This window comes from Polypterus senegalus, chromosome 3 (assembly GCF_016835505.1).
Source record: "Polypterus senegalus isolate Bchr_013 chromosome 3, ASM1683550v1, whole genome shotgun sequence".
Classification (NCBI taxonomy): Eukaryota; Metazoa; Chordata; class Cladistia; order Polypteriformes; family Polypteridae; genus Polypterus; species Polypterus senegalus.
The window spans coordinates 103,341,506-103,354,607 of record NC_053156.1 but is presented as its reverse complement, the minus strand read 5'-3'; the positions used below and the strand labels follow the sequence as shown (position 1 = coordinate 103,354,607).

The 13,102-nt window shown below is 36.3% G+C and overlaps 1 protein-coding gene and 1 long non-coding RNA gene across 6 annotated transcripts in view; one reads left to right on the top strand and one right to left on the bottom strand.

The window, feature by feature from the left end:
- Positions 1-930: 930 nt before the first annotated feature.
- LOC120526807 lies at positions 931-2,144 on the bottom strand. The gene is made up of 2 exons (XR_005633168.1): positions 2,104-2,144; positions 931-1,437 (listed from the first exon to the last, which is right to left on the bottom strand). It is a non-coding gene; the product is annotated as an uncharacterized LOC120526807 (long non-coding RNA).
- Positions 2,145-2,757: 613 nt separating this feature from the next.
- Positions 2,758-13,102, top strand: part of fbxo25 (F-box protein 25) — a 55,662-nt gene continuing 45,317 nt past the window's right edge. For 4 of the 5 annotated variants that reach the window (XR_005632954.1, XM_039747708.1, XM_039747706.1 and 1 more), the window contains exons 1-2: positions 2,758-2,861; positions 3,277-3,408. Coding sequence is in view for 4 of the 5 variants with exons in the window: in XM_039747708.1 (XP_039603642.1) it covers positions 3,284-3,408 (125 nt within the window). In the remaining variant the exon portion in view is untranslated. Of the gene's footprint in view, positions 2,926-3,276; positions 3,409-13,102 lie in introns of all 5 variants that reach the window. The other variant, XM_039747707.1, reaches the window with a different exon arrangement.

Below are 13,102 nucleotides of genomic sequence, written 5' to 3'. Positions count from 1 at the left end.
GTATGTGAAAAAGGTGTTTCTTTGTTCACAATTCATACTTAACAATATAATACCACAATAAACAGTGTCACAACTTTGTGTTTATCCACATTTTTCATGGCTTGTTACTTCAATAATACAACACAACAAAAATGAAAATGTATTCTCACTAAATGAAACAAAGAAGTAGCACATGAGAGCAAACTAAACAGTAACATGTCATCTTAAGAGAGAGAGAGGAGAGGTTTGGAACATATGTTGATACAGTGCAATGCTGCACCCACCATTTGACAAACCACCTCAAGATCTCCGATTAGGACTCAAGTGCGGCCATACAATGGGTAACACCTCAGCACCACACTAATTCAGATGGAATGGAATAATGGGTGGCTGGAGTGCCAATTCCGCCACCAAACCCCCAAGTTTTTCCCTGCAGGTTGGAGGGCCTACTTGCAGGGCTGGATGCAGATTAACATCATACCCAACAGAGGGCCCAACAGAGTAGACACTTCTGGTGTTTATGGGATGGGATTTGAACTGGCAACCTTCTAAGTGCCAGTTCAGATCCCTAGCCTCAGAGCCACCATTTTGCATTATAATGGCATTATAAAAGCATTATAATTAATCCTAAAGATTTTATGTTAATCTGAAATAGAAATAATGGTTCTCAGTGACCAACATTTGCATTATTATGAACTTCATTAAACGTGCTGTTATATTTAACTAGTTAGTTGCTTAAAATCACATCCATTCTTATGGTTTTTTGTGTGTTACATTGTTGTACACCATAAAGACACGCTAAGTTGGATGACATAACACGAATTCTACACTGTACTAAGTGTTTTTGCTTAAACTGCTTACTTATTTCACGCAGATGTCTTAAACTTTGGTTTTGTACTACAGTACTTCTAAAGACTGTATTACCGTATTACAAATCAAAGGTGATGTCACTACATCAACATTTATTTATACAGCGCCTTCCAATACAAAGTATAATTCAAGGTGCTTAACAAATGGTTGTACATGGAAACAATGGAAAAACAGTCAAATAAAAGAGTTATACTAAACGATTAGAAGGTCTGTGGAGAAAGGATAAAAACTCCAATGGAGAAAAGCCTCTGGGGTTCCGTGACCAAAATCCCATCCAGTCCCTACTGGGGAATTCTATTGTGCATCTAAGATACAATATGAAGAATAACAAAGTGAATCAGTCAGCCAGTGCACACGTCATTGGAGACAGAATCTCAGCATTGTTCTCCCCATCACCAGCCTCAGGGAATTTCATCCAGAAATGGATACCAAGAACAGAAAACAAAAGACAAACAATTTGATTAGTCACATACTGTATTTAACAAAAAGCCAGACTAGAACTTAACTGCTGGGCTGTCTATGCATACCAGCCACACATACATTTTTTACACTTACATTTCCTTGGTTATTTCTACTGATGCTATATGGCTAGAAAAAATATAAAAAATAAAAGTTGTTTTGTAAATATTGTTCAAAAGGTTCAAGACCATGAGAACATACAACATAAATAATGACAGAAAATCATCACTAGCTAGAGTTATGCTTTTCTTGGATGTGAACTGATGGCAGTAAAACACAGGTTAATATGGATTTGTAAAAAAGAACTAGCTACTTTCCCTTTTGATTTAAACAGAAGTATTTACAGAAATTGCAGCTGAACAGTAAATGAACTACATGACAAAACACTAGTATTTGATTCAAATTAAGACTGCAAAATTAAACCAATAAATCAAACAAAATTTTACAGTTGGTTATTTTTTTTTCTTTTTAAAATAATATTATGATTGATTCTATTTACTTCTACTTCAAGATGGACTATGATTTCTAGATTGTAGAAAAACACATAGATAGGATGGGATGCAACCATGGTCTTAGAGATGACTGACAGATACTAACTTTTACAAGTACTTGTTTTTTTCTGTTAGAACATATGTTACCTCTACAGTGTAATGGGAAGGAAAGATTCATCCACTGACACATTAATTATTGAATACATATTTAGCAAGTGCGCAAGGCAGGAAACAAACCCCGGGCAGGGCGCGCACAAAGACACCCACACACCAGGGACAATTTAGAATTGCCAATGCACCTAACCTGCATGCCTTTGGACTGTGGGAGGAAACCGGAGAACCCGGACGGAATCCACGCATACAATATGCAAACTCCACGCTGGGATGACCCGGGAAGCGAACCCGTGTCTCCTAACTGCGAGGCAGGAGCGCTACGCACTGCGCCACCCAGAATGAAAATACGTGATGCCAAAATGAACAGTGATTCACTTCTGTATATTCCCTTTGCATATTTCCACGATGTCCTGATGATCACGCGATGTTTTCCCGTGTTCTCCCATTTTTTCCCACTTGTTCAAGTTTCGCTTTCAATTGCATTTTGTCCAAAGCGAGTTTGTATGGGGATAACCAGCAGTGTACCTGTAATGACTGACGTAGTGTATTACCTTGCGCCCGAATATGGCAACTCCCCATGACCTTGTAACAGGAAAAATAATCAGACAGATGTTTGAATAAACGACATAGTCCGATGTGTTTTAATTTCTAAAACGACAGTCGCCCTACCCCCAACTCGCAAAAACCAAAACAGTGACATGTGCAAGGCTACTAGTCACGTGTACGAGAAAGCATACGACAGAGAGCTGCATGCGATGGAGGGTTGATTGATGGTCGTTGTGACCAATAGAAATGCAGCGTTCGGGCAGCAACACAGTCGATATTAAGAAAAAAACCAATCACCGCTTAAGAGTAGGCGGTGATTAGCATGCAATTATAAGAGAATGTTTACTTCCGTCAATAATTCTGGGAGAAGGACTCTTTTTTAGAAATATTGTATACGTACAGGTAAGAAGAAAAAGACAAAAAGGATACTGTTATTTCATGCTAATTCTTGCAAACGTACGCCGCTGTAAGTGCTTTGTTTGTTTTCTCGAGTTATTATATGCCGTTTTATCACTGGTGTACGCATTCTGTCTGCGTTTTGGCACTGTTCCTCTGCTGTCATCATTTTGTGATTATTTTGATGGCTTTGTTACAATGGCTCAGTTGATTTGAATCTTTCTGGGTTTTCCAGCTACAGTCGAGAACTGGTAAAAGCTCTGTGTGTTTAAAGTTGAATTTTGAGCGGTTTGCTGAGCGTAGTTGGTGCCCTTAAAGCAGTTTTATCCAATTAAAGTTGTCAAGAGCTACGATGTCAGCGTTTATCTGCTTCTTCGCCGCTTAGAATATTGCTTAGACCCTTTGTCTGTCTCACTATTAGGCACACGATGCCCTTCTTGGGTCAGGACTGGCGGTCACCTGGATGGAGCTGGATAAAAACCGAAGATGGCTGGAAGCGCTTCGAGTTCTTCAGTCACGATATACAAGACAATAGTGACATAGACCTGGAAGAGTAAGTGGAAAGTCCCCATCCCGTAAAATTCTGCGAAGTGGGCTAGATGTCAGTTGATTTCTATAGTTCGTTAAAAAGAATGCATCGAACGGATAAATGATGAGAGTACGCCTTGCAGGTGTATATTTAAACGTTTTCACAAAAGATGGGGGATTTCTAACGTTGCACCGGTGAAACGTAAGTTTTTTTAACTTAATGTAACAAAAGAGAACAGGACGCCTATCCGGCCTCCATATTTAATTAAAGCTATAGTTTATTAAGGCATGACGTCAGGCTTGCATATCTGAACATCTAAACGCACATATTGTCATTTAATTTTCTGTATTTTTATATTGCTTAAGGCCCGTGCCAGGAGCATCATGGGCAAAACAGGACCCAGGCCTGGAGGGGACGCCTGTGCATTCAGTCGTAGTGGGTCAAATTAGATTAATAAGGTAGCCTAAAATGCACCATATTTCTTGACGTGGGGGGTGGTCTAACAGATACTGCAAAATCCATACAGCCCTGGATGGGTTGCCAATCAAGACCAACACTTTAAATATCTATCTATCTATCTATCTTTACTGTGCAGTACACAGGAGTTCTCAAATATTTTTAATCCAAGGCATTCCAAAAGTACCATCTGGTCCCCAGTTCTGTGAAGTAGAGCATGATCTTGGATCTCAGTTACTGCTAACAGTAGTCACACAGCATTATTTTGTACAATATTACACCAGTTAATCAAAGTAAATACTTAACTACAGTGGAGTATTAACACATTTATGATAAATGCTGTATGCTATCTCTAGGCCAGAGGTTTACAACCTGTGTTCTTGGCTTAACCTCACTAGGAACTGAATGTTTTGGAATTGCCACCATTTATTTGGTTTTAAATTGTTAAGTGTTGCACTCTTACTAGCCACAATCAACTCAGTTCCCCATCCGTGATACTGCATTTTGGGAGTTACCAAGTAATAATAGATTTTTTTGTGTGTGTCAGTTTTTCTTATGTATAACAAATTATTTTTTTAATGTAAGAACAGTAGTGTGATTTGATATGGATTAAAATATACCTTAATATTTCCATACTTTTAATTTACACAAATTATACAGTTGTACATGAGTTCAGATCGAATGAATTGTCAACACGTTACATAGTTTCTTTAGGTGAAAAAAGAGCGAAATAACTCCTAATTGTGAAGACTGCTTCTTGGCTAAACAGTTCCTGTAAAAATAATTTTAGTGAACAGTGAAGGTTCCTTAACATTGAAAACTCTGTCTGAAACAAAAGCTTTTCACTGTTGATCAATATTATGAAACACTAAAATGAGATGTTCGATAAGTTTATTTTATTATTAATAATTGTTAACATTCATCCTTTTTCTTCATTGTATATTTTCTGCACTAGTCTGACAATTTCTGCAACTGTTATAAAAATGATGGTATATTTAAAAACAATTACAAAAACTAATAATATTTATTTATTTATTAATAATAAGAGTTGGCTGATTATACCTGAGAGACTTGGGAGACCTATATGCTGTGCAAACTTTTTATTGGGGATTGAATGGAGTGAGTGAGAGAACATTCACTTAAGTTGCTTTTTTGACAATAAATCCATTGGATTTGATGCCTGGGGAAATGAGAAAGCGGGGTCACAATGGACACGATGTAAGCTTACGAAAACGTTCAATTGGCACATGCAGTGGGCATGGAAAAGGAGACAAAGTGGGGTGGGCAAGGCAGGAGTGAAGTCTCGCAGCAGGAGCATTGTGAGATGGAGTGGAACTGTGAAAGGTTAAGCATGGCTGATCACAGGGACATGGGTTTAGCCACTATGTTTTTTATTGGCCAATTTCTCCCCTTTTTGTGTGTTTCCTTGTACCTAAGCTACTCACATATTTCATTGGTTGTGAACCAGCAGCTGTAGTCAATAAGTACAGCGATATAGGACTGATTTAAAGCACTAATTAAATAACATCTTGAGTTATACTTTATTAAAAAAACTACATGATAATTTAAAGATGCTCTATTTTATTTTTTTAAGAATGTTAACTTTTTAAGGGCTGCCACAGACCCCCAAGCACAGTATGACAGCCCCCTGTTTTGAAAACCCTGAGCTAATAAACTATCCCACAGTAAAAGTTTATCTTCAGAAGAAAGAATGTCCACCACTGATGTACAGATATCATTAGGATGACAAGCAGTTTTAATTGAAATTTGGTATTCTGCTTTGTAATGTGATGGGTATATGATTTCAATTTCAAGATGTTTCAATTAGGTAGAGGCAATATACGGATTTTTCCTCTCTGAAATATTTGGTAATTAATAATTATTATATTGTAGATTATAAATGTTTATAATTTAAACTATATTCCATACATTGATAATGTGAAGTGCTGCTTTTTGTTTAAGATGTTCACAATACTCAGTTTATTTTTAGAATAAAGAAAATATTGTGCATGCAGGTTACTTAGAAATTAAGTAGACATTTTAATACAGAGCATCTTTTGTGTAATCATGAGAAAACCAAATTTGATTGAGCGTTTAGATGGTGTGACATTTATTTGAGCAATACCATTCATTGCAAGTAGTCCAGCAGAATACCTTAATAGTTAAGGCATAAAACTGAAAGCTGTGCACTGCTGTCCCAGTAGATACTCTTGTGAACAATGATCACCGAGTTGTGTTCTACTGTAAAAGTGCCTTGACTGTCCTCTGGCTTCTGCAGTTGCTGAATATATATATTTTTTAAATTAGTTGGCATCATAATTTGTGTGCTTTGTTTTGTTACATTTGTAAACGTTTTAGAAACCGTGCACAATTTTCACTCAGATGAAAATATAAACGAATAGGCTGCCTTTTTTAACTAGTTGAAAAAGGCAAAGTTTTTGTCGTGTGTTGTTAAGTATTTCTTTTATGTTTATGGCTAAACCTAAATGTTTATTTTGTAAATGTTATTTATTGTTTTTATTGCAATATTTGACTATGGATGACAGAATGTCACAGTGGTCATTGCAGCTCCCTCACTATTGCATACTCACAAATGATTTGGTTCTACTATTAGTGTATAGTTTGCAGATTCTTCCCATCTCTGGTTATGATTTGTCTTGAAATTTCATTTTCTCTTGCCAAAGGCATGCATATTATATTAATTGGCAACTCCAGTTGGCCCTTTATTCGTAAGACATTGTGTGTAAATAAGTGTGCCCAGCAGTGGATTGTCACCTTATTCAGGGTTGGTTCCCGGTACTACCGTGATAGTTTTTGGCTCTTTACAAACTTGTCTCTCTATTATATATAAAAAAAAAAAATCTTGCAACGATGTGAAATTTTTTTCCTGTGATGAGACGTGATCTTTTGAAGAGATACAGAGAGACACTTTCACTTCCCGCGAGACGGACAAGTCACGTCATACTTACCGTTGTAAGCAAGTCTCGTGACACACATGCAGAGCAGCTTAGAGATAATGGAAGTAGGAAAATTTGAAAGTCTCGAAAAATGAGAGTAAAGATTGCATTAGCACGAGCAAACTGAAAATATTAATCTGTGAAATAATGGAACAGTGAAAAGAGATGAAATATTCAGGTGCATATAGGCTTTTAAACATTCGAAGCGCCGCATGAAATGCAGATCACACGGCACAGTAGCAGCAGCAGCAATCGAGCAAAGAGGAGGTTAAAAAAATAAAATAAATATTTGTTTCCCTTTTATCACTGTTTCAGAGGAGCAGCTGCTTCTTCACAGTGGCACGTAGCGCTGGCGAGGGGTGGGGAAAGGATCGGCGAGCAAAGCCCCCTAGTAATAGTAAAAATTATCTCAAGAAGTAGGTGAATGGTTGTTTTTGTCAAGTATCTCTACATTTTGAAAGTTTTAATTTAATGAAAGGAACACGTCAGGACGACTTTGACACTGTCATTGTTTGAACTGAAGACCATACTTAAAGGATTTTTTTTCTCCTTTTGGTAAGCAGTCCATCACTAGCAACCCATCTAAGAAAAACTTTGTCAAATATTCTAAAAATATCTTTTTTGTTATTCCTCGCTTCTTTTAATAAAAAAAAAAAAAAAAAGGGTCAGTATTTAAATATGCCAGTGCTTTTCACAAAGATTCTTACAGAAAACCAAATTGCTTACATTTCTAGCAGCATTCTAAAGGGCTCTTCAATTAAACTAGATCTGAGCTATAGTAGAATGGCAGGTTTTGATGTCATTGAATTGTCTTTATTCACTTATACTCTGGGTCTTCTCCGCGGCTTAAATAAGGATCTGGATTTAGCCAGCATTTATTGTTTAATGTATTTCAAACACTTTTCTAAACATTGTAATGTAAGTTTTGACATTCTGGGCTGTTTGGCTTATGTTTTAGTTTAGAAATAATTTATTAACTTTGGTTGAATTCCAGATATTCGTCATAAACTTGCAATATCAAACTGCTCTTTCTTTTATGGTCAAATTGATCAAAGTCCAGCATTGTCTTTTGAATGTAGTTACAACATAATCCTGTTTGTGAACAGCTTCAAAGCTGTTATTAACATGACAGCCTCTCCTTAACATCCCTGCTTTATTACATTTCTCTTGCTTTAAAAATGTACTTCCCAGGTCCGTTTTTTTTTTTCTTTTAGATTCATAATATTCTCACACTTCTTTTTAAAGCAACACAATTATTTGGGTTTTTTTTTGTCTTTATACTGTATAATTTGAAGCAGTAGAATCAGAGCTGCTTCTGACTAGCACTGAATGGTTCTGCTTTCTCACATGTAATTTTTACTAAGCTCAATATAAACTTTACAATATTTTCAGATGTTAACTTTAGACAGACTATAGTAATAACAATCCTACTTAAGGTTAGCTTTACAATACAGTAATTACTTATATGTTATGGTTGTTAAAAAAGACTCTTTCATGTGAGTCATGATTTGTAATTTAAATTTTTTTTGGGTAGCAGTACTGCAGAGTATAGCTGTAATTGTTGACAGCTCCAGTGTTAAAGATAGAAATTTTGGCAATGTTAAAGGGCAGAGTATTGTAACTACATCACATTGTCAGATCTGTCACCTAATTTCTTAATGTTGTACAGTGTAGCTGTTATTGTTGATTGACCCATTCACTTCAGAACCATCATCAAATATGAAGACCTGGATTTACTGTATTTTGCTGTATAGGCAAGGGGTGAATTTTAACTTTGTTCTGTAGCTATAGCAAATCTAGCCTTCAAACGTGAAGAAAAGATATTGAGATGTAGGTTTGACAGAAGGGCTGTGCGGTATACTAAATTTTCACATCGTCATTTCAAAACCTTGCTAATCTACAATAGCATCATCTGTGTGCAGGTGCTGGTGAGTCAGGCAATGCAGAAATGGTAGTGAATTGCATATACTTAGTTGCTGTACCTGTGTACCATGGAAAACTCAGAATGCATTATAGAAAAAAATTGTACTTCATTCTGTTTTGTCATGGCTTGTTTTACCATTTCTTATGGGTGCAAATAACATGCTGCCAAAAAAAGTGTCATATTGCTGACAAGTTGTATTAGCTTGTGTGTCAGTGATAAATCATAGGAATTAGTATTTCATAATGCAAATGACCACCTTAAGAGCAACAACACCAAGCATTCCTTTTTAAGGATAATGAGCTGCCTAAAAGGGCAATGTAAAGAGCCAGAAATAATGGACACTCTGAGCCTATGAGCATGGCAGTGGCACGCTGCAAAATACACCTGCACTCTTCCCATTCAAACTTTGTACGTGACATGTTGATTAAACTTCTTCTTCTCAGTCACAGGGCACTGCTTGATGAGAAGTGTAGCACCATCGTTAAGTGTTAATTATACATATAACAAAAGATTACTATCTCCCTATCTCATTGGCACAAATTTGGCTGGTTAATTAACAACTTAGTTTCACGATTTATTTTTATGAAGGGTAACATTCAATTTAGCTCAAATTGTTGGCTCATCACTATTGTTAGTTCAGAAGTAGCCCAGCTCCGATCGTCTCCTCTGGTTCCATGGTCTGTGTTCTGAGCCCTGTTACTTAATACCTTCAAAGAAAATATAATAACTCCTCAATAAAGAGAAATGTCACCTTTACCAGCCGAGCTGTGTTTCAAACTGTCAATTCACAGTTATCTCTCAGGCAGGGCATCTGTGTAAGGGATAACTTGGCCACTCCCTTGTCTCCACATTTTTTTCGGGGCTAGGCTAGGCCTGTTTTGGAAACAGGCCTTTTTGCATATTGCAGCAATCTTGCACGCCTTCTGCTGTGAATAAGACTGCTTGAAGGCTTTCTTGTGAGGCACTGAGGAAAATTCTGCAAGTGTTTGGAGTCAGTTGTTGATTTTTATTTGCATTGATGATGTGGTCATTCAATAGATGGTGTAGGATATCATCAAGCATTACCTCTTCTCTTTCAGTTTGAGTGGTAGCAAGAAAGCCATTGCTAAAGTTGAAACATAAGAAAATGAGGCTTGCCTCCAATGCCAGTTTAAAAGTACTCTGAAATTAAAGCAAAGAATAAACAAATAATTAGAGATATGAGTACTGCACAGTCTACATGTGCTTGAAAAGCGATCTGTTGGGTGTCAGAAACACGTTGGCTGATTTTGTTGCGGCTTTGGGTCTGCCACACCTGTTCTTGTCCAGGTTCTCTTTTATGGTGTTGGACATTGTACTCGCTGATATCTTGGCTTTCTTTGCCATGTGTCTGAAGGAAGGACTTACACTTTTAAGAGTTATGATGGTCTGTCATTTTTCCTTTGTTAGTTGCCCTTTTTATTGTCCTTATGTTACCAATATACGATTTAAACTTGCCCGTGATTCTTCAGAGGATGTAGGAACACAGTTTGTTCCAGCACTGCTTTTACACAGAGTAAGGCTATGTGAGTAATAGACAAAGTTGTTACACCTGTATAAATTGTTTGTGTCAACTTTCAAGGTTTAAGTAACTTCCATAGCTGCAGAAAATCTAAGTTATCAACCCATTACTTGTTCCTTGAAAGATGGCTTTTATATAGCACTGAAAATTTACATTATTTTTCAGTTTTCTTACACTAGATAATTCTATCTGCAGTTTGTAACTTGTGATTAGAAAAATATAAGAAACAATGTTTTTGCAGCACAGGTTGGTAATTGCAAAGTAATCCACTTACAGTCTGCTTTGCAAGTGACTGCTAAATAAGTTCTTGTTAGTCGCTGGGTTTTGTCTCAGTGTTGCTTAGTACAGTCAGGTGTTCAGGAGCATTCTGACTACGTGGCCATACCTCCTCCCCAGGCTTCCTGGAAATTTACCTGTTCTGTTGAGCTCCTCCCCTTGACATGAATAAAGTGCTTGCAAACTCTGGAAGTCTTAGCTTGCACTGTCTTTTCTGGCACTTGCTTACCGTCTGTCTTTTTTGAAATGTGTTCACAGCTGAATGAAGTAGTAACGCATTTACGCAATACAATATACTCGGCCTAATGACGTAATTAATCGATAAAAATGATTGTTGCCAACATTTTAAATAATTGACTATTATCAATTATGACTATTAGTTGTTGCAGCCCTACAAGTAGTAACTGTAAAATATTAAAAATAGGATTGTTTTATAGAAAGTAGGTAAGCTTTATGGGCGCAGCACTGATAATGAGGGTGAGAGGTGCATGGAAACAAACTTCTGTGTCACTGAAAGGAAAAGTTTATGTAAGCTCTATGAAGAGTAGTATGATTAGGGGTGTGAGGTATGGCTGATGAAGACAGAGCATGAAGTGAAGCTGGCAATAACAGCTATGATAAAGATCGCTTGGATGTGTGAAGTGTCGCAGAGTGAGAGGAAAATGAATGATGAGAAAAGGGAAAGGTTTGGAGTGGAGTTAGTGAGTGCTGTGCTTAGGAGAAACTGGCTAACATGGTTTTGCTGTGTGTTGCAAAAGACAGAAAATGACTGGATAAAAAGGTTAATTGAGGTGGGAAAAATGTGATTTGAGATGGTGTCAAATTATGTGAAAAGAATAGCTCTCATTTCAAAGGACCATAGAGAGTAAGGGAGAAAGAATTGTGAAAGGTTAGAGGGTTTTGGCAACTAACCTGAGTAAATAAAAATGGGAATGTTAAACCAGTGATGATGTGTTTAAACTTCTGTTTGGTGAAAAGTGATTTGGCCATTTGAAGTAATTATGTGAGACCTTCTATAGCAAACATGGCGAACAAAACAGTAAAAACTGAAATTCTTCTCTTACAGTTAAATTATGAAATAATTAAAGAATATTAAAGCCATTTCTGTTCATTTGAAAAAGCATTAATCTTTTCCTGTGCTCATCCCTGAATTTATTTAGAAGCAAAACAGAAAAAGTGCATGTATAATCATTATGAGATCTGTAAAGATTTCAAGTTGCCCAGATTAGTGGTATCTTAGCCCTAATGTCCTTTCTTTTTGAAGGTGAGGGATTCAGTCCCCTCCTGGCATGTAGAAACCTTGACTCATGTCTTTAAAGATTACATTAATACTGCTTGACTATATTTAGAAGTTTACTGTTGTTAGAAACCAGATTACTTCTTTGTTCTTTTCCTGGTATCATTTTTACTATTGTTCCCCCTAAGAAATTATTTTGAGATGACATTTGCAAACATATTGTACAGTTTTAATGAATCTCAAGTACATATTGTTTTTTGTTGTTCAAAGCTACCAGATTAGTACAGATTTATCAATAGCTCATAGATTTTGTGTATTAAAATAGTTTACAAGAATAAGTGGCAGTTTCTCCAGTAATAACTGTAAGAAATATTAGGCATTATGTGAAATAGCATTAGCATGGACATTCAGTAAACACAGTATTTTTTTTAATCAACCATTTTACCATCTTTACTCACAAACAACTGATAGAAATATTGAATTACACTTGAGTGTTGAGCAATTTTGCTTATCATTTGCAGTTTAACGCAATGAATGTACAAGTGTATGTACTGTATATATAAACTGCTGTAGAAGTATACCTTAATTTTTCCTAAGCATGATTGGAATGGTGTAATAGATTTAGATACATTATAGGACTTGAATTTGTGTGTAACATTGGATATTGTACCTACTATTTAAAAATCTTGATTTTTTTTAACTTAATAAAGTGGGAAAACATGGTAAAAGCCTTTAATTATTGACACAATTATCCTGTTCCAGAATTAGCTGAGAAATATAAATGCACGATTCATGTATGCTTCGAGGGAGCAATTAACTGTTGGTCACAATTGATTTACTGTACCTTTTATTGTCACACATTTGAGTGAATTGAAATGATAATGGATTATTATTTCTGTAATAAAGTGGCATACATAATCCCTATAAATAAAGACTTTGTGTTCATCCTCCAGATGTTATAAACTTGACCACGGTTGTCCATCTAAACCTCTATTCTTTTACTATCCAGTTTAAGGTGGTTGGGAGCCAATACCTATTCTAACTGCACTGGACATGAGGCAAGATCCAGCTTCTCTTGCATGCATTCACACATGCAATTAAAGTTGGTAACAAGGTTAGCTATTTCATATATCCATTCTGAAATAAAATTTATTTAGGTAGCATTTGAAATCTTGCACATTGGCCAGATGTTTATGTGACTCGTCTTATAATGCTTTGACACACAAAGCATAGGTCTCTAATGATATGACATGTGATGTGTTAAAGGAAGGACATAATCACAGGATTATGGATCTGCTCAAGGAAGTAGGGGATAAGAGTGATCTGGG